At 40.5% G+C, this 23085-nt stretch overlaps 1 protein-coding gene across 3 annotated transcripts in view; it reads right to left on the bottom strand.

The window, feature by feature from the left end:
* The window catches only part of lsamp (limbic system associated membrane protein), a 533378-nt gene that overhangs the window by 24406 nt on the left and 485887 nt on the right, over window positions 1-23085 (bottom strand). For all 3 annotated transcript variants that reach the window (XM_023266027.3, XM_023266026.3, XM_055012113.1), the window contains one exon: window positions 15063-15188. In XM_023266027.3, the coding sequence (XP_023121795.1) occupies window positions 15063-15188 (126 nt within the window). The remainder of the gene's footprint in view (window positions 1-15062; window positions 15189-23085) is intronic.

Below are 23085 nucleotides of genomic sequence, written 5' to 3'. Positions count from 1 at the left end.
AGAGAACCGGGATAGCTTCATTGCCTGGGTGAACTTTTTGCAGGAGAGGGGACCTCATTGCTGCGTTTGTAATGAAAAAATAAAGTGCAGGTCCCTGGATTTAGCCCTAACCACAAGGATGGAGTCAACAAATTAAGTTGAAAAAAAGATTAAATCGGGTTTTTACAATGCTAAAGCAAAGCAAGGCAGGCCTGGCATTTGGAGAAATCTCTCAGTTGTTTCTGACAAAGATGGAAAGAATTGGACTTGGACAAATATGCAAAGTACTAATACACAACACACACACACACACACACACACACACACACACACACACACACACACACACACACACACACACACACACACACACACACACACACACACACACACACACACACACACACACACACACACACACACACACACACACACACACACACACACACACACACACACACACCTGGCACCACTGGACATATACCTTCTCTCTTGTCCTTGATCAAATAGCCTAAGCTCTCCTTCAAATATAAAGCACTTTTTTCTTCATCAAGAAATGTACGGAATGTGTACTTACTGCGCAAGAATACCTGTAATCTTTCACCAAAAGGGTATGCATCTCTCTCTGAATACTACAAGGTAAAATAACGTTGTTTTCCCTGAAGAATGGGGTAAGACACTAAATCAACAAAATTCTATATTGTGAATGGTGAGAAAGTTTGTGGTGCCAGTGGAGCACACACATTGCACTACCAGGAGGTAATTGCCTGAAATCCAGTGGGAGCAAGATTAATAAAACGGTCACACACAGGCGTCTAATCTAGGGTCTGGTCTTCTCCTTGCTGTTGAAGTGTGTGGTGTCACCATGCCAAGATCTACAGCGCTTTGTAAGGCCTTTGGAGACAAACAGGCAGTGGTTGCCTATTAGTCTGCCAAGGCATTTAAAAAGGTATCCAAATTATTTCAAATAAATCATTCCACTGTAAAGAAAATCACAGTGGGGTGTATTTCAAAAGACTGCAAAATTGTCCATAGAGGTCGCCTCCACAAATTCACCCAAAGAGCAGAGTTTTTAAAAAGAAGTTTTTAATATAATAAAATTGTTCCATCAGAGGATCTACAGGGAACTCTTCCAGCTGTTGGTGTCAACATGCATGCATCAATAATCTAAAAGGCCGGACCTGCATGGATGGCGTGCCAGGAAAAAGCCTTTGCTGTCCATAAAGAACATCAGAACAAGTCAACAGTTTGCCAATGAATGTATAGACAAAGAGCAGGCCCTTTGGAATAATCTGCTCTGGACAGATGAATCAAAGATAGAGTTGTTTGGCAGGACAACAGTAGAAATGTTTGGCACAGACCAAAGACAGCTTTTCAGGAGTAGAACCTCAAACTAACTGTGAAGCCTGGTGGTGGAAAATGCTGTAGGTTGGGTTTACTTCACTGCCTCAGGTGGTGGGCAGCTTGATTCAACAAAAAAATCTGCTTCATGTCAGTGCTTAAAAACAGCTCACACACCTTGTAGCAGAAGGAATTCTGCACAAAAGAATGCTTAAAAAGATTCCGATGTCAGAGACAGGTGGATCATTTTCAAAACACCTTCAAGAAGTTATTTCTGCTAAATAAGGCAATGCTAGTATCTGAAGTACTGACTTTTCCTAAGAACAATATCCCATCTATTGATATATTTGTATTTATACTGACATTTCTATTGTGGTCATGTTGTAGAATATACAACCTTTACCTGTAAGAACTGTTTCAAAGAGGACCTAATGTTTGCTTGTCCAGATATGTCAAAAAGGTCAACAATTTCATGGAATGGAATGTACTCACTTTCTCACCTTCCTGTACATAAATACATAATATTTTTGGCAGCACCAAGACTGAAACCACTCTCTCTTTTATTTTTAGGTCCATGTCCATGCTGCTACCTTCCACCTGTAAATGTGTGAATGCAGGTCAGAGTTTGAATTCCTGCCTAACAGCGGTGCGCTTGTTGCACATCTACTGATTACATTTCCATTGCACGTGTTTCTCTCAAACTTTTCTCCTGGTGTACTTGGAGGGGGGTCATTTAAGTGTCACTAGCCCTGAGCTATTCTAACAATGGAATTCAAAATGAGGAACACTGAGGGAATGGGTGGCAAAATGCACTGTCTACTTTCTACCTCGAGAGAACGACAGTAACTACAATTTCCTCATTATTGGAGAGAATTTTATGCCAAGTCTGCTAAAATCCTGAACTAAATTAACTCTCCTTGGTGCCTGGAAACCATTTTTGAGGAAGTATTGTTTTTAAAGCTGTTGAAAAGGCATACCTGTGATACAGGAGTCTGAACTAATGTGGGTGTATCCCATCAAAGTACAAGAGATACACGGAAAAATGGGGATACTGCAAACACAAACTAACTGAAAATTACAGGAAACACTGGTGGATGATTAAGTTATACCGTAAGCTGCATTACAGCTCCCTGCCGCCGATAAGTGATGGCCTAAATGAGCCACTTCAGCCAGCATGTCTCCCTAGCCATTATCATCTGAAAGCTTATGAAATTTACTGGAAAACTAGATAAAAAAAGTCAAAGGTTTACGACTCTTGAAAGTACAAACCATTTAGCGAATGTGCTTATTGCTGAGCAATGATAGTGCATCAGTTACTGTTTTTATAAATAAGAACTGCAAGCATGATTTTTTTAAAAAGTGGCATTTAACCCCCTCTTGGACACCAAGCTGAAACTGTTTTTGTGCCATTTCTCCAATTTGCTATGCAGCCTAGCGAGAAAAGACAAAAGACAATGCATATAATTGCTGTCTTTTTCCACACATTATACTGTTGAAAGCCCTGCAGCCTTTGGGATATGCAACAGCAGGCTTTTTGGAGCGAGCTGGGAAGAGTTGAGCAGTCTGGAAGAAGTACACTTCTACAAATGCCTGCTGGTTACTGATTTGCATTGCTCTGGCAATCTGAAGTTAGCGTGAACAACTACAAGTTCTCCATGTCAATTAAAGCACTCTGTAGGAGTGAGGGACAGCAGTGGGATGGGCTCACCAACCAACGCTCTGTAGCTCCATACATGCTCACCAGCTCCCCCACCTTCCAAAGTAAGAGAGGGGCCCAGAGAGGGTGGGGTGGGGGGGTAGAAAGTGAGAGGGAGAGAGATGGAGGAGGCGAAGGGGTGAGGGATGTGAATCACAAACCAGCGACTTCAACTGGATTGCACCCATTTGCATATCCTCATGCATCATTCATCAGCATCACTTTACCACAGTGCGAAACATTACATTTATTTTGCAAATGCTAATTTATGTTAAGCAGCTGATTTGAGAAACTTCAGAGTCAAGTAGCATAAAAGACCCTGCAACATTTACTTTCTTTTGTCCGCATGAGTGCGAAGGTACGTGTGCTTGTGTCTGCATACGTGCACGCACACCCTTCACCATCCCTTGGGCCTTCAACTCCGTATATGTGTGTGTGTTTGAGTATTCGTGTTTGGACAGTTGGTCCTGGCTTTATGTGACACACAGCAGCTATCCTCCTGTCAGGAGTCACTGTGATTTAAATGATGGGTCAACTCAAACTAAGTAACTATTTACAGCAACACATTCCTCACGGTGTACATAATAAAAAGGCTGCTAGGCTCAGAAGCTAAATGCAACTTTAGTTCGCTTACAACTTCATTGACTGTGTGCTGCCGAAACCAAGCACACAACAAAATGCAAATATCCATCTACAAAGCACAACACTGCTACCAATGTGCCAGACATCGCTTTTAAATCACAAATATTCTTTGATGACAGTAAAATCTTACACGTTTCTCCAATCTGGTGAGAAAAAAAATCACTTGAACCCTGAAACATCTTACATCCTTTGAAATGAAAGCTCCAAAAATATCCAAGCGGGACTCCACTTGCTAATGTGCTGTGTTTCATCACCTGGATGTCCTGTTATGCTTGGCAGCATTACTGTATATCTAAGAAGAAAACCTGCATGAACAGTATCTTTTCAGCAGTCTGAGGACAAAAGGAGAACTTACACTTCTGTTCACATGCCATTTGCTGCCACTGCTGCTGGCAGAGCAGAAATAACACAGGTGTTGGAGCCAAAAACAAGACGGCTGTTTATTTGCCGCTTCTTGAGCCGAAGAAATGACACGCACAGCGGAGCGGTGCAGCCGTCTGTTTCCCTGAATGCTGTCATTCCTCTCTCTATCTCATTTCCCCGCTCTCTCCTTCTTCTTCTTCTTCCTCTTCTTCTCCGACTTCTCACACGCCTTTGTTGTTTTTTCGTGGCAGCTTCGGTGGGGTTCCTCTCTCATTGGGTACGGCTGTATGCTGCATGGTTGTTTGTCCTATTCAAGTCTGAGGCTTTAAAAGGAGATTAATTGTTGATAAAACAGAATAGGGTTTAGTGATTGAATTCCCATGAAGGGGAGCTGGGTTGTCCTCTTTTCCTTACACTTGGTTGATAAAGGGATCTAGGCTATTGTTGTAGGGAGGCTGCTCATTACTGTCTGGGTAGAGTCAATGGGCTTGTGTTCGCCATGGGAGAAGAGGCTTTGTGTTAAGCAAGGGGAGCAAGGTCAGCCATGGAGCATCAGTGCTTACTGCTCAGTTTTATTGGCCCTCTCCTCTTTCCTTTCTCTGTCACACACACAGCAGCTCTCAGATGTGTAAAGACACCAACACACACATGATAACGTCATTCGTACACATAGAACCTGACAGTGACAGGGAGATAAACTCATAACTACGTAGTTGCATCTCTACAGGTGAGGTTTGGCTTCGAGGATAAATGTCATCAGAGGATGCCCATAAAGATAGAAGTACAAGGATGGTGTGTGTGTGTGTGTGTGTGTGTGTGTGTGTGTGTGTGTGTGTGTGTGTATGCATGTGATCAAAGAGATTTGCTGCCAGGGGGCCAAGGATCTACCCTTGTCATGTGGACCCATCACTCGACATGACCATGACTCTATCATTTTTATTCAGCCACTGAATGTAAAGCCTGCATAATCGCCTGTAAATCATTTGTCTCATGCAATACGACAACTCAATTTTCCGGCACTGTAACTGACGGATGACATTGCTCCATGTCACACACATAGGACTGTTTTAAAACATCTTATTATTACAGACCTACTAACTAATTTCACTTTAGGGGGTGGGGTGTGTGTGTGTGTGTGTGTGTGTGTGTGTGTGTGTGGGGTGGGGTGGGGGGGTGGAGTGGAATCTGCAATTTTAAATATGAAGTACTTATATTTTGGGACTAATCCATAACATTAAAACAGTAAGTTCATAATTTTACAAGAAAGTCAAAATGTAACTTTATATAATGATGTATAATACATTATTTTGAAAAAAATACAAATCATACACACAATTTTACAATATAGTATGAGGTTTACTCTAAAATAATAAGTTTTCTTCACATATTAGCGCATTTTCCTTGGATTACAGCTTCTTTGTGAAATATTATGACTTTATTTTTATGAATGCAAGGTTGGGTTTTCAAAATTAAGTTATTTCTTACAACACTGCCTGATTAAGCACGTCTGTATTGACTACACACAAATGGGAAGAACAGCAACAATGAGTATGACTATTTTCACATTATAAAGGAAAAGCTAAACTCTTGCAGTGAAGTGTGTATTGTAGCTCCCCACTGGTTTCTTATAGGGAGTTTGTGGAGCTAAGTTAGCTAGTGACAAACAGCAACTGACAATACAGTTGCAAATTTTGAATTTACAGCTGCAATAGTTAACTGATTTACAGAAAATGACTATGTACCTGTTTCAATGACCCACTCATGAAGTGATTTTTCAGGCAGAAATGCCAAAAAGTTTATTGTTTCAGGTTCTAAGATTTGACATTTTGCTTCTTTTCTTTATCTTACATGATAATAAATTGAATATTATTGGGTCTTTAATTGTTCTATTTGGGCTACAAGGTAAAAAAAATCCTTTTTGATAGACAATAACAGTAACTGATTCTTTATCCATACTCTGTTTTTGTGTCCAGATACACATGCTGGCATGTTGGCCAGGAATTATTCTATGTTGTATGAAGCTCTTCTTTGACAATGTGAGTACAGCATTAATAACATGTTGTTCCATCCAGAAGGCCCTCCTTGAAATACACTCTGTGGCACATTACCGGAGGGATGAACGTTGTTCCTCCACTAGTTATAGTACATCCTCAATCGTGGAGGAGAGTGCTTTCTAACAAATCACTTTGAAATCTCCCATAGGTGATCATTAGGTGGAGTGCTGGTGACTGCAGAGACCACAGTATACATTTCATATCATTTTTCTGCCCATGCCACCCTTCATTGGTAAGGAAGAGTTCATGCGTCCTAGTACATTTATTCAGATTTCTTTCTTTAATTTGTCAACATCCTGCTCATTATGACCACATTAACCACTCCAGTGGAGATATAGAGGGTGAGATGACTTGCCAGTGAAAGAAAGGTAAAGCATAAATGACAGCAGGACAATCACATGTCTCCATTCTCCTGTTCTCCCTCGATATCCTTGGCCTGAGCATGGATTCAAACCTGAAACCTTCATATCACAAGTTCACCTCTCCTTCAGGCTACTGCCTCCCTGAGGGGACGTGTGACTCGCGGGTTTCCAAAAACTGCTTATCCAGGGGGAAAAAAAAGTGCTGAGTTTCTGTACACTTGTGACTTTAAACAAGCGTGAGCTCCAGTATTGAGCCGGCCCAGCGGTGGCTACACCTAATGAGGCCAGGTAGACACAGGCCAAGCTGTGCTCGTGATGTTCTGGGCAGCGTGTGACAGCAGACTGGTTTCAGACCAGCTGCGGATGGTGCTGATTGTAAACAAACAAGTGAACAGTGACAGTCAGCAGATCTGAGACCTGCTGAGAGACGGATGAGCAGCTGTCTTCCCTTGCTTCCCAACGGGCTGCTGTTCCACCGATAGTGCACACGTGCATGGCTACACGCACGCACCCATATGCCTGCACACAGCTGGAGATGTGGAGCAGGAGGTTTGACCTGGGTTGCTCTGACAAGGACCTGTCAGCACCTTACACTTCACTCCCACAATCAGCAGGCTTGTCAGCTACACTCTGTCACTGACAGCTTGGCGCACAATATGTGTGGTGTGTGTGTGTGCGTCTCCTGCCTAATCTGCTCATGCACTCCTACTACACAGGAGTTACACTACTGAGACACCTATGTATCTGCACCCTCGCCTGCTCCACTCCCTCCTGAGAGTCAGAGATATGTGTGTACATGTGTGCATGAGTGTGCTCTGTTGTGCTCCCTGGCTCCACGTCTTCCCCCAGACAGTGAGTTGAGGTGCAGAAAGGACAATTGAAGTGACTGTCATACTCTGCCGAAGGAGGAGACGGGAGGATGATGGAAAGTGGAGGAGACAGCGAGAGTGAGAATGGAGGATAGGAAGACAGAGCGACAGCCGAAGATGGATAGACAAAGAGTTGCTGAGAGGAACAGGGAGAGAGAGAGAGAGCTCTGAAGACAGGGTGACAGTCCTGGGGAGACTTTGCCGAGCATGGTCTTGGAGCATGGCCGACGCCGTCGAGGCCGGCGTAGGAGGGATGTCAAGGGCACTCAGCATCAAATCTCTAAAAGGCTGCCCTGCCAAGCACTGTTATAAAAGGGTTATGGCTTCAATATTCAGCAGGATCATATAGCACAGGAATGTGGGCTGCGGTCCAAATCAATTCATTTGGACAGATGTCTTTGTTGCAATGAAAGATTCATAGCTTACCATTTACAGTTACTAGATGCTATTATCCAGAACACCTTAAGGGTTCAGTTTGTTGCTCAAGGACATTGCGACCGTAAACATGACTGTTGATGGACAGATAATGGCTGTTGAGGAACTTGAAACTCTTGATATTTTGCTGACAGGATGCTCGTTATAGTCCATTCAGCCGCCAGGGTGCAGTCTTGCAAATGTGTCAATTCATCTTATGGCTTGAATTCTAAATCTTCAATATCTTACTACTTTCACTCCCCAGATGTCCAGATGTTGCTTGAGTGGGTTTGAGGTTCACTGTGGTTGCACTCCCTGCAGCGCCAAATGACTGACAAACTCTATTACACCAAAGAGGTGAGAGAATCTTGAATGCATAATTGAACATTAATTAACCACTGGAGTTTCTATAACTAATGATAAGAATGATTACACATCTAATGAAACCGGCCATTTGCATACTAAAGCACTATTCCATTTTTCCCCCTCTGTCTCCTGTCTGTCTCCGTTTTCTTTCATCTTTGTTTCTTCCTTCCCTGAGGATATTGTAACTTCCATCAGTTTCTTCTCTTTCCAGCTCTGCGTGGGTCCTCCTTGTGTCGTGGCATAGCAGAGTCAGCCAAAGGGCATGTATTTTTCATACTTGTCTGACTTCTATTTTGGTGGTCTCAGAGGCGTGCAATGAAGGATTCCTTGCTTGACCAGAAGCTCCATTTCTCCCCTCATCATGCTCGACAGGGTGCCGCCATTCCCCCAGCCTCCCACCACCCAGGAGTTCCAGTCTACAACCTTTAGCAATTATCCTGGAGGAGTTAAAAAAAAAAAAAAAACTGGGGTGGACTGGAGCTGGGAAGCAGTCAGCTAAAGCGATCAACATTGCTGCAGGTCTTTGGACATGCATGTCGCAGGAACACCTTGACAACTGAACACATGTACTTAGTCACAGATGTGCTTTTAGTCTCCTTCTCACATACACATCGTTATTTCAGTGGCAAATGTCAGAGGGTGAAAGCACCCATCTGTTTCATCTCCTTTCCTTCCTTCTATATCAGTGAAAATCCCTTCACCTTTGCTCTGCTCCTCGGTCAGTCTAGTTCAAGCAAAGTGCTGTTCAGTCAATACTTGCAGCAGGCTGAACAAAGAGTGTTTTGATAAAAAAAAAAAGAACTACAAGATAGCATCTTTCGTATATCATTCCCACTGTCTCACACAGATAAATTAAATGCCATACTGTGTCTGTGGGCTATATTATACACTGTTTCTGCCTCAGAGCTTCAAAGTCTCCTTCACTGCCGTCAGTGCCTTCAGTGGTCAAAGGGACACATCTAATGAGACACCTGATGGAAGTGTTGATATTGTGTTGCTGTCCTGTGGTGTCTGCTTATCATAGTAAGTTGAATGGAGCTAATAGCAGTCAATATTTTCACTTTCAAGTTTTATAAAACAGTGCAGAGAAAGTACAAAAGTGGTACAGACACTTATTCTCTTGATAGAAATCCTTTTTCGCTTGATGCACTGATGAGGAGAGTTCATTTAAAAGTCATTAATGCAACTGATGAACAAAATATATATTATCATCAGAGTTAAGCAGAGGAGCTAGATGACTTTTAAGTTCAGATAAAATAGCAAAAAAGAGAAAGACATCCAAATGTGACAGCAAAATATGTTGCTTGTACCTGCCCTTTTGAAAGACGTGGTACCTGATGCCCCTAATAGTGTAGCATCATTTGTCAGTGTGGTCTTTCCAAAACCATTACAAATTACTGTTAAATAATAAATCAGTGATGATGTTTAAGCAAAAAACGACTTGATTAGGTTCAAGAAAAAACTGTAGTTTGGGTTTAAATTACTTGAAAGTGAGAAATAAGTGACACAGTTGGAAAAAAAAATCTTAGGTTGTAAAAAACCTCAAATTTGCTTTATTAGGACTGCGTGACTTGCTATGGTTTGACCCGATTTGATTGACAGTGACCAAACAACTCACCAGCTGTCATTAGTTTCTAATTTAAATGCTGTTAAGTCCTGATCCATTTCATAGATTTTTTTCCCCCAATTGAGTCCCAAACCAAACCAAATCACTCAACTCTCACAACAAAAACCATTCTAACATTGGTAGAAAATGCTGAGGTTGGGTCCCAAGACTCGTAATTAACTGAGAAAACAGGTTTTAAGGGTCTTGGAGTTAGAAAAACATTATGGCTTGAGTTAAAATTAATGTCGGGGAACATTAGTCAGTCTGGGCTCAAATAAACCAATGCACAATTGAAATGGTAAAGTCTGATGTTTGGTTAATCCAGCCATCCACCCTGACCTCTTCCATACATTGATGAGCTTCATCCCATGAACTTGTATATATGTTACACATTTACTAGCCTCCTTGTTAAATTACAGACTTTATGATTGCGGTAATTGTTAAACTTTGCTTGTTATCTCGTTTGACAATGTAAGCCAGAAATCACATAAAACCCTTCATGTGAGCTGCTACTTTAATGAGCACCTTGTTTGCTATGGCTGCAAAAGTGCACATCCATACTCATAATGAAGTTTCTCCGGCCTCATTGTCATCTCAGATCACGCTCAAAGGGTTGCAATATTTACCAAGCTGCAGTATTCCTCACTGCATCTGATGGCCCTCTGCAGTCTCAGCACAGCAGGCCGAAAAATCTCCGCTTCAGACTCGCTCCAGCAAATGCATTGTCAGACCTCAGGAAAATTTATTCATTTCAGTCTCACGATCCCTTAATTACAAATGAATCTCAGTGTTGTGCAAGCAACAACCTGCCAGCCTTCCTGTCTCAATGACAAACACGAACAGTATCTTTGATGGAATCTAATTATGTACATGTATATATGTATACATATCCTCAGCGCTGGAAATGCTCTTTGGTTTATCTTTCAATCCACCTAGCATGCCATTTGTCATTAAGAAACCAAACACGTCAGTTATAATATAATTAGCTTCGTGATAGCGAAGCGACAGAGGCAACAATAACGGAGAAATAAGATTGTGCGGCGCCGAGTTTCAGCTTGGATGGTCCCATAGAAATAGATGACAGCTGTAATCAATGTGGACATCCTGAGAAACCCTGCTATTAACGATCCCATAAACAAATCCTAGGATGGAAATTTGAATTCAGACAGACGGCTGAAAAATGCTCAACTACAGCATTGGAGGTGTCATTTGTCACTCTGGCTATTTGGATTGTATGGAATTGCTTCAGGTTTCATATGTGATCCCCTGAGAGAAGAAGTTTTACTGACAAAACTTTACAACAGACAGAGCTGACTGACAGCCTGCTAGTTATGGACTCCCTCGGTTGTTACATTCAGTTTGGTTTGTTGACTTTAAGAGTTGTGGCAGTTTGATTTAAAGCAAACAGTTTTGCACTGCTCCGTTAGCTCCTCACAAGCACAAATTGTTTTAGCCACATTTGAAAATACAATTAAAGCATTTCATTTACTTGGTGGGTGGGATACTATGATCCAGATTACAGCTTTCATACACGTTTGCAACCTGTCCACAGCAGGAAGTGTTTGATTTACGCTGCAGCTCATCCCAACGGAGGTGACACCATGTCTCTATTCTTGGTAAAGCAGAATTCAATCATCTGTCAAGGCTGTGCAAATTGCTGTTCTTTAAATAATTTCTCATTTAACACAAAGTATGCAGTACTAAAGAGGATTTCCACCTGAAAAGACAAACACTGTATCATCTGTCTGTCAGACCAGCATCACGGAGGACTGTTGTCTCATTTGGCTTGAAAAAGACACAAAGGAGCACATTTATTCTTTCTCTGTGAGTGTGTTTATCTGTGTTTAGGTGTGCTCCTACTTCTAATCTGAGGTTCATGACATTTTTTCCCAAATGATGTAATTTTGGCAGGTTATACTTTTTATTATGATTAGATTTAGGCTTGAAAGACCACGCAGAGGTCAAGATTAAAGAACATCATAGCTTCTGAAGGGTAAGGAATGTGTATATGTGATGAGTTTCTCTTGTGTTTGTGTACGGATGCCAGTGAATTTTCACACATCCGTGCACAGCAACATGTGCACAAAGTCATCAGTCTGAATGTGAATATTCATGTGGTTATGCAAGCGTGAATTTCAGCCAGATTTTGTCACTGGAATTAGCGACTCATGCTCGAGTTGCAGCCCCGTCACAAACTTGATTTAAAGTTGTCTTCACTCATCTCGGAGTTGACTTCAATGTAAAGCCTAATGCCTGACAAATAATAAGGCTTTTTGATTGTTCTTGCCTTCTTCTTTCATAACTTCCCTAATGTGCGTTGGAGGTGAGTGTATGGCATGAAGGATCAGGAGTCCTCACTTCACTGTAATGAGCTGCTAGCATTAGGAATGACCTCATGGCATGGATGTTCTAGATGAATAGATGCCTTGAATAGGTACATTACCGTTCAAAAGTTTGGGGTCACCCAGACATAAAAACTCACACTTGTGTTCATGTGCTAACATAATTGCACAATGGTTTTCTAATCATCAATGAGCCTTTCAACACCATTAGCTAACACAATGTAGCATTAAAACACAGGAGTGATGGTTGCTGGAAATGTTCCTCTGTACCCCTATGGAGATATTCCATTAAAAATCAGCTGTTTCCAGCTAGAATAGTCATTTACCACATTAACAATGTCTACACTGGATTTTTGATGTCGTCTTCATTGAAAAAAACTCCTTTCCTTTAAAAATGAGGCCATTTCTAAGCGACTCCGAATTTTTGAACGATATTGTATATCTTGCTGGTAATTTTGTTTATACTTGATTTTAATAATCAGTTATTTCCCTCTCTTGCCTCTTGTTTCTATAGTAGCATGTTGCTAATTTGACACAGTTTGTGATGTGGCTTAGCTGGCATTTTTAGTTAAAAAGTGCAATTCTGTTTCTTTTTGTTGGCCGACTTACTGGATTTCAGGGGTACGCCTGACAACGTTAAATTGGATTTTTTTCATCGTAGAGATGTAAAAAATTGTTACTTGACTATAATTAAGAAAAGTTCATTCTTCTAATCAGTACAGATGCTCTTTTTTTGATCCAAGTTTATTTAGTTGCGGCATTCTTTCACTACTATTCTACATTTGCAGGTGTTTGCTGCTATATTTCAAAATCACTGTATTTTAAAAATATTACAATTGGGTTTCTTATGGCATTACAACTGTAAAAAATGCATGATTTGTGGAAAAAGCCTTTATGAAGATTTGAGCTTGATGTTTACTGTAAATTCAACACGCAACTCAGGCTCTGAACAGAAACCCTGAATCTTGACTAGGACTAGCATTTAGTGTGTCATGAACATCTGCGGTCCCAGCAAGCAGCTGAGAGCCTCACTAGCTAAGCGAAGCGGTGCTGTCGCCCAGGCAGGCAAAGGCATGAAGCAGTCAGACCACAGGCTGCCAGACATCATTATCTCTCTCAGCAGCCCTCCACACGCTCTTGAACTGGGTTAGACTTATGGATTTTGTTGAGAAAGATGCCTGACAAAACAACAACAAAAACAACAGTGGCACTTGTGTTTGCAAATGGTGTGGGGCCCCCATCTCAGGAGCCACATGTGACTGTGTAGACTTACGGGATCCAATCCTGCAAGGATGCTGACAGGATTGTCTTTCTATCACACTGTTTGAGTAAAGAACAAAGACTTGTCGAAGGTGGCATGCCTGCTTCTTCCTCAATAAAACACAGAGAAAGTGAATAATGAAAAGAAAAGCTACCTTTTGGAAATATCGTATAGAACTTACAGAGGTGTAGTTATTAAGGCTGACTCTATTGCAGCTTGAGAATTGGATATTGCTTTTTCCTTCTCTCTATCCACGTTTCCATCCATTTTTTAGGAGCAAAGGCTTTACCTACAGTGACTTTGGGAGCCATCTGAACTTTGGGGGTTACCTTTTAGCTTTGCAGAAAGGAAATGAAAAAAGGAGCCGTCAATTTTCACCACAGTTCTGTAAAGGAGCCAGCCGGATCCATATAGTTCGCAGATTAAGGCAGAACAAATCGCTCTACTTTAATGCAAATAGACAAATGAGGCGAATGCACCTCTCTGAGTTGTTCAGCTTCCAGGTGCAGGAAACAGATGTATCTGATGAAACATGTCTGGAGTGCTGACAAACTCATGCAGTAATTGATAAAGACGCACAAATAGGATGGCTTTCAATCAGTGCAGGGTTGTTATAAAAGTGAGATGTTGTCAGCTCGAGCATCTTCATCCATCACTCTATGAAGCTCATCAGCGTATGGAGACGTTTATCTTTTCTCTGAAATTGGATTAAATCCCAAAGCAACAGCATCGCCACTATCTGAAAGATTCACATATGTGGAGTGACTTACCAACACACCCCCATATACACTTTGATGGCAAATACAAACTTGGCTGTAGTACACAAGAACTTAGTTTTAAAGTGACTACTTAGATGAAGATGCCTGTGGTTGGGTATAAGGCCAACCAAGTACATGTATCTCTAACTATTAATGGTGCAAAAGCAACAGATTTTCAATAAAATAGGCAGAACAAGAAGATGCTCCAAACAGTCTGGAATTGACAATCCTGCATCAAAATTTACTCATCATACTGAAGTTTCAGGCCTTGTGTGTTGTTGTCTGAAGTGTAAAACTGAGAACTGTGATTCTGCCCAAGAGCAATGTGTGGGATGTTCTTTTCATGATACTAAAGTAATATCATCCAACAGGCCTGCATCCGAGGTATTTGGATGTCTACCTAAAGGACATGGTCAATAAAAAAATAGACACAAGATGTAGAAAACTAAATCTACAAGTGGCCAAATTGTTGAAAAATAGGACCTAGCAGCAAAATTTAAAGCTGTATGAGGAAAGAAATGAAAAATCTATTCACAAGAAACATTCTCATGGTCATAACGGCCATGTCTTTGTAAATAAAGGAGGATGTGAAAGCTTTGAAAAGAAGTCCAAGTAGAATGTCATTTCAAGTATCTATACATTGGAAAAAGTATGAATCTAACAATTATGAGCCAAGGTCTGAGTAAAGAACTCTAAGGAGTCTATAAGAAGTGCTTTTTCCTATCCCTTTCAGTAAAAAGGGATATTTATCATGAATGGACACTTGAGATCCTAAGACCACTGTAAATTAGGGGCTCTACAGAGAGTATGTACGATACACAGTATCCATGTTTATTCTGTGTATGTGTGACACACAGAATGCACTAAAACTAAAGTTACAAGAAGGATTTAACTTTCGTGGGTGCTTGAGAGACAAATTTAGCATTTAAATGTGGAAATAATCTGGCGCATCACGGGCTACACATCTCGACTGGCATATGATAATAAGTACTGATCGCATAATTCTTACCTGAGGGGTTGAGCAGCCGCCAAGTGATTGCAGGGTCTGGTCTGCCACTGGCCAAACAACTGAGTGTCACGTTACTGCCCTCGTTCACCGTAATGTCTTCTGACACCTTGTAGATGTTGGCTGGAACTGAAAACACAAGAGAAATGACATCAAGGTTAAGATTGTTACTGCATGGCAATGTGGAGGGCAGAGTGTGTTACATCTTATAAAAACCCTGATTCATACAACATGAAAAGATTCTTTCTTCATCTTTCTCTAAAATAAAAGTATTCAATTAAAAACACTGCTAGTCAGCCACTGTAACTTTGCTTCCATACCATCCTTTGTCATATTTTCACAGCAGCTTTTGAGTATATACAGAGATTAAACGGGAACACAAGTTGACCTTGATTCTCTCAGCTGAAAGCAGGAGTTTAGAAAAGCTTTGGAGAACCTTTTTTGCTCTACCGTTATAGCCCTCAGGGGTACTTACAGTAAACTTTCTCAACCCTGGATCCAAATAAGCAATTTAATCTCCTGCCCCGGGACCTGAGCTCATGAAAACAGATTGCTTCTCTTGTCATATGAGGGCCCACCAGACGCTTGGCACTGATTCTGGGTTCAGACACATACCTTCAGACAAGTAGACTTTAATATATGATTCAAAATCTAAAGGTGAACTGAAGCATCCGGCGTGTGTACGTGACACTGGTGATCAAAGTAACGCCAAACTATTTCATCTCGATGGAGCGCTTAATGATCATCCTGCCTTGCGATCACCATCTTACTGCTACTGCTGTCACACCCACACAAACAAACGCAGAGACAGCGAGCCGGAGGAAGAAACCTTTACTGTTGCAAAAAAATAAAAACCCAACGCAGATAAATTAAGTAGGTAAAGTCAGCTTTAAAGTGAGTCAGCAGCTAAGACACAATCAATCATGAAAGGTGTAGCGAGCATACATCACTGTTTTCATAAACTGTAGCTGAAGCGGTTTGTAAAACATATTGCTTATGCAGATATGGGACCAGAAATACAAATAATGATCAATGGCTTGGAATGTGATGAATGTTCTAATATGCACAACACAAGCATTTTTTTTTATTCTACAACTGTGATGAGTGGATTTACATTTCCAATTTCATTGACTGTACACATGCATGCAACCGTGTCAAGTCTACGTTCCTTTGGGCTCGACACACCTTAGGCCACGTTGTATCTCTTCAATTAACACTATGCTTCCCAGCACAACACTTACTTACCATCTAATGTTTAAGTGAACCTTTTGCAAATCTACTGCAGTATGTTTGAGTCAATAAACACAGCAGCAGGTCTTTTTCTTACAAACAAAATGAGCAATCAGTTTTGACTTGCAGCTCCTCCTTACACATAGTTACTGGGAGTCAAATACAACTCTTCTGACAGTCAGTGGGAGGAAGGGATGGTTTGACTAGAGTAAAACTATTTTGAGCAAAAGTTACTTTGGATAAGGTTTATTGTTACACTTTGAAAATTCTCAGTTAGTATGTTTTGTTTAAGCAAGTCTACAGTTGCTCAATGATTTAACTCATTAGTGGGGATTACCGTTCAATGATTTGACCATTTTCAAGGCACCAAAATGAGTAAAAGCTACATTAATCCACAGTGCAAAGTGTATTAATTCCACAATAAAAGTTATAAAATAGTGAAAAAGTTTTTCTGACTTATTCTGTTCTCCACAGTGCCTCAGTGGAAGGCAACTGCATTTCTTCCTTTGGTTACTGAAGACGTTTCATCTCTCATCGAAGAGGCCTCCCATTAATGACCCAAAACTGACTGATGATGTGAACTGTGGTGAAAATGTCAGGTGAGGGATCACAGAACTGTGCCATCAGCACCCAATAAGTGGTGTTGTAGATCACTTACTCTGTTTAGAAATGCCTGTTCCAATTAAACAGATAATTTCCCTAATTCTCTCTCAAACTTCTCTGTCTACAATGCAGTACTTTTGTTTTTTACCGGCCAACTTTCACCTTATGTGACGCTTGTGTTTCTTTGGCTTTGCACATGGAGAACAGCCACAAATTGCATCTAAACAGGTTGAAGGGATGGTGGTGGCTTTAGCCAAGTACACTTTCACCAAGTAGACTGGAGTTGGAAGTTCTGTGTGGAAGTGACCTTTTCTCATATCACTTTGTTGCATTTTCTGTGGCACTTTCCATTAATTTACGCTATAAGACTACGGTTAGGATTTCAGAGGAGTTCATGGTTTGGGTAAATTAAAGCCATGCAAATGCTAACCGTAAGCTCTGGTTGTTTTCCATCTCACTAAGGTGATATGACCTGCTACAAGAAATGGGCCTTAAAAAATGTAAACATGTCACATTGTTTACATTTCTTGCAAAAATAATGTTTTTGTGCTGTGGACCACTGTTTACTACACATTTTGTGTGTGACTGGGCTTCCATTTGTGGCAAAGGCCAATGCAGTAAGATTTAATACCAAAGGCTTCACTCTTTTGATGGACTCCTGTTGTAATGCAATACTCTTACTAAAAATACTTCAAATATAGCATATAAAGGTTGAGATTGGAGTGGTGAAGGGAAGTGTGGCAGCAACTCATGCAATCAACACTTGAGCTGATAGCAAGATGTGTCACATATTGTTACAATGGTGGTGCTGTCCTCTTGCATGAATTTGAGTGGATGTTACTAGACCGCTAATGAATGAGCCAGTGATTGTAAAGTATGAATGAAACAACTGATGACAGTCATCACTTTGAAATACAAGTGTGTTTCCAGAGCTCCTCTTCAAAATGAACACTTGGAGTTTTGATTGGAATGCAACTGTTCGTACCAAATGTTTCATTTTAAAATGGCCCTTTATTCTGAAGAATATAATGCGTAAAAATGTGCAGAGGGGGACCTGATGAGTCGTCTACCTATGGGATTCTTAATCCTGTGCAATTGGGTGGTTTTGCTTGTGATCATGTTTTTGTTGATACATTTAGAGAATGTATTTTTAAAAAAAAAATAAATTTGAGCCTGTCTACACCAATCTGCCACAATGTTAAAACCAGTTGCCTAATATAACGTCGGTCTCCCTTGTGTCAATAAAACAGATCTAAGTCATGAACACAGGACCAGATTGGGTTTTTGGGAGTTGGAAGATTGGGTCAATGCCTTGGGCTTTTCGTAGTCTGGTCCTGAACAGTTTCTATGTCCTTCTTCTGGACGGTTGCCATTGTGGAATAACATTGCAAGAACAGGTATATTTGCACTGCAATAATGTTTCGGTAGGCGGTACGTGCCAAAGTAACATCCATTAGAATGTCAGGACCCAAGGTTGACCAGCAGAATATCGAGCTGTAACGCGATGATCGATGCTATTTCCTTCACCTGTCAGTGGTTTTAATGTTGTGGCTGATCGGTGTACTTCAAAGCGTTATGTGTTTGTTTCAAGGGCAAACATTGTTCATCAATTGCAGCTAGATTTATGATCCACTCTTGACCTGGATTCAACCCCGGCTATATATCGAACACATTCATCATCAGCTCGTCATTCATAGCATATTCATGAATAATCCACAAACATCCATGTAAAGAAGGCAGTAAAGAGAAGGCTTGCTAGATCACCTGTCCCTTTCTGGTTCTGCAGTTTGAACCTGCCATTACTCTCAACTAATCCAATATATATATATATATATATATATATATATATATATATATATATATATATATATATATATATATATATATATATATATATATATATATATATATATATATATATGTCTTATCTTTTGCAAAAAAAAAGTTTTAGTCTTAGTCCAACCATGAGTGAAAAGGTCAAATATGCATATTTCCTTATAAGGAAATGAATTCTGCTGTCTTTATACCTAATTTTTCAACCTAATTTTTTCCCAAACACTGCATACTAAATTTCTTTCCTTCACTCAACATCTATGAATAACCATTACTAATTTGAAAGTCAATTTGTGTTTGACCTTAAGAAAAGCATCTTGGAATTAAATTTGAAACTGTTCTCACAAAAACACATTTTTGAGGACAAATATAATCCCAGAGACCCCGTGAAGGCAGAGAAGTGTAAATTTGACTTGATGCCATATTTGATTGACTTCTATTGAAGCCCACATTAGTTTCTCATGCACCTTGTGTTGTCAACGTAAGAAAGAGCTCATTTTAGCTATCAGAGGGCATGTATATTGTATATTGATGTGGTGAAGTATGAATTTACGAGGTGGAAAGTTGCTGAAATGTCACTTTTTGATTGCATCAGAGTTATGTGTGTGGGTCTAACCTCCAAATGCAGGCGCTACATTAAACCTGAATTGCAATAATTGACAATCTACAGTCTCTGCACATCAGGTTCATATTTATTTAGCCATCCAAATCATTTACACATAAAAATCTAAGTTGGAAAGTAAACCATTAAAATTTATGGGTTGCCTCCTTAAAAATGTCAACACCAGCACAATCCGTTACAAAGAGCCAGTGAGGAAAGTAACAGACTCGTCCAGCTCTCAACAACTGTTGTCAATTTGTCCATAAACAGGGCACTTAAACCCCAACTGCTCCATTAAAGTTACTCAGTGGCCCCACAATAAAGATTGTGCTGTAGCAGTACTCCTGTTGTGGGTGTTATCCACGCCAGCGGGTATTTTGACTTCGTCTTGCAGTGAGGCAACGCTTCCAGTTTCACACCTTTTATTTTGGTGCCCATGTGAAGGCTTATTTTGATTTACTGTAAAAAAAAAAATCATTGAGGCATTTGTGTCGGCCTCGCTGAAGATATAACTTACAAAACCACATATGGAAAATCTATTCTAAAAGCATTTAAGAATGCTGTGCGGCAAACACGCTTGTGAGAGCTACATCATGTGGGAATTCATGCGCTATTTAAATCTGATAGGAGTTGCTGCGTTGAATTGAAATAAAGCTGCCCTGTTCCTCCACATCGACCATGTTTTCCAAGAAACAATATTCCAGTGTTTGTCTCGCTCAGATTGTTTCTCCAGCAAGGTTATTATTGAAGCTTTGTCTCAGCTCTCCTCCCAACTAACATCTCTGCGTTACTCCCTCTCACACATACAAACACACAAAACATCCCTAAGTAACCCATCTCTCTAATACCACCTGACAAGACAGTCACAATAGTGCAAAACAGCATTTTAAATGAAGTCATGCGGAGTTATTGCTGTAGTCAAATGACCAAAACTGAAATGAAGATGTTTTCCAGATATGGCGAAATGGAACGGGGGGGGGGGGGGGGGGGGGGGGGGGGGGGGTGTCAAAGAACCCAATTGGCTTTTTTCTTTTTCTTTCTTCTTCCCACCTCAAAATCAACCAACACCAAGTGAGGTGGCAAAGTTGATTGTGAGACTGGAGAATTAATCCTTGGAAGCATGGATAAAAATGGATCGGGGAGGAAACAACTGCTCGTACCCTGATAACTCTGCCACCTCTATAAATAGGAGGGAAGGGAAGATGGGGCGAGAAGTGGAAAGTGAGAGGAGATGAACAAAGCCAGGCAATTGTGAAGGAAAGAAGTGTGAATGACATTTCAGCTCTTGAGGCCATATAGTGCCTGGTGTCCAGCTGTCAGCGGTGAAGGGAAAGGAGGGGGGTAAGAAAGGAGTGAATTTTAATCTTAGTCATAGGTCAACCTTCAAGGAACAATGTTAGAAAGGGCAGCTTTTTGAAAAGCACTTCACCTCTACAACTCCAAGAAGGATGAATTCCATAGAGATTCACTGCACGCTCTGCTAATGTTTTCCCCTGTGGCCAAGTTTAGATGCATCACTGTATAGTATAGACACCCACACACAGCCACATGCTCACTTACACACTCATACCTCCACACCTTGGAGAATTTATTCTGTTTCATCTTCACTTTTCTCTTTCCAGTCACCAAAGTAGCATTAATTTTCATTCATAATCAAATATCACAAGGTACCCTTTACAGGGGTGCTTTTCCTCCCTACCTTTGGCAGGTTTCTAAAACAAAAACACCATATCCTCTTCTGCTAATTATCTCCTATATCCAATTCCTGAAAAATAATAAATCTCTGATGAAAACGTTATAAATACACTGACCTTGCTTTCAACTCTAATTTCAAACTTCAAAGAAAGAAAAGAAGGAAAAGATAGCAAAAAGACAGAGTGAGATGGAGCAGAGAGAGGCAGAGGAGAGTAATTAGAGGGGGAGATGTGTTTGTAAGTTTGTGCATTAACTGTGAGGCTGCAAGGAGGAAGGAGAGAGAGAGGAACAGAACTCCAGGCAGTTCCTTAGTCCATGTGACAAGCTTTTCACCACAGGAAGAAAGGGAAGTCAGTGGAGGCAAGTAATGAACTTGTGTCGTTGAATGATTAACAACTCACGGTCCTTTTATCAATAGCTGTATTTACAGGAACCTATTATTTGCCACTGCCACACTCAATTCAAGATGACAATGAGAGAAGTCTACAGAATGACAGAATAAGGTGAAACATCCCAGAATGAAGGGTCTATACGTGGCTGCAGTTCAGGGCTACACATGCGTTAGGACCCAAATAAATCTATCACTGCTAGTAAAAGACAGGCACGATTAAATTCTTATCAGACACACTATTGTGATTGTACTGCCATTAAATCGTGCTTGCTGATTTATCAGGTCTATCTGTCCACATGACAACACCGTTCCTGAGATAGAGCATCATCAATTTACAGATTAGGTTTTAATACAGTTTTAAAAGCAGCTGTGGATGGCAGATAATGTCATGCGGGGAATTTACAGAATTAATTTCTTGGAATGAATCAGAACGTTTTTCTGTTTCCCTTATGCTAATCACAGTGAACTTAAATTTAGATGCCAGTAAACATTCTGTGATTGCTCATTCATTTAGAGTTTATGCACCAAATTATCACCTAAAATGAGGGTGAAAGCGTAGTCCAGCATTCTTGCGTGTTCGACTAATTCTAGAAAATATTGGACCTTACAAATCACTACCAATGCAACTGTTAATGGCAATGCATCACAGTGTACTTTAGATGTAATGAGGGTTTAGAGTTGTTGGAGGAGCTGAATGGAAAATGGAATATAAAGTGTTTAGTTACCTTGTTAAAATGTTTATATGGTTTTTATTTTAAATAAGTAGTCAACACCAATGTGAGCATTTCCACCATGAAGCTGCAGTGTACTGATGATTGATGCCTGAAAAACCCAGACACAGACTTCCAGGGTTTCATTTGCATCAAACCCAAAAAGGCACTCCCATAATATTTTGGCGTCGGACCTTCTGTATTCTTCTTCTTACTAAGAGTCAGTTTCCGGCTTTGCCGCGCATGGTTGAATTACACTCAACATTGTGTAGCGAAGAGTACTTTCACTGCAGTGAAGTGAGAGCAAAAGGAGTTGATGGTGAGCTGGTGTGCTCGTGCTGCTGTGAGTGGCAAGGGTAGGTTCAGAAAAAGACAGGGACTACGTAGATCTGTCACTGTCTAGAACACACAGTGGTGAGGAGAATATATTCATAGAAGACACTTAAAATTAGGAGTACAACTGCAGTATTTCCTTAACATTAACTGAGCATTGTTGTTACCGATCTACAGCTTATCCATACGACATACACCACAAACTTTTGTGGCAACATGCATATAAATGAGAAAGTGAGAATGTTATTGGAAATTAAAAACTGCAACTGAATACATCCTGCAGAGTTTTGCCGCATCTTTTATAACTGATGCTCCTGTCTGTTGATAGGGTTGAAAAATCAAAGCATGCATTGATCAGTTTCTACATTTGTGCTGCCACTTCGTATTAATTACACACCCATACACGGCTGTGTGCAATGAATAGTGATAAATCTTGCCATTACCACATCTCCTTGTGTAGAAGTGTGTTCATTTTAACAGCAATTTAAAATGATGCCCCTAGTTTGCCATATATGGAATACAAAATGCTTATAAAAAGCACTTTTGCCTAAAATGTAGGACAACTTGTTGTGCAGTTGAGTAATTAAAAAAAGACTAATTTCATGGACAAAGAAGCTGAGATAGTGTAAA

Source organism: Amphiprion ocellaris, chromosome 7, assembly GCF_022539595.1.
Source record: "Amphiprion ocellaris isolate individual 3 ecotype Okinawa chromosome 7, ASM2253959v1, whole genome shotgun sequence".
Classification (NCBI taxonomy): Eukaryota; Metazoa; Chordata; class Actinopteri; family Pomacentridae; genus Amphiprion; species Amphiprion ocellaris.
Note: the sequence above shows the minus strand (reverse complement) of the source record. Positions and strands in the feature narration are given on the sequence as shown.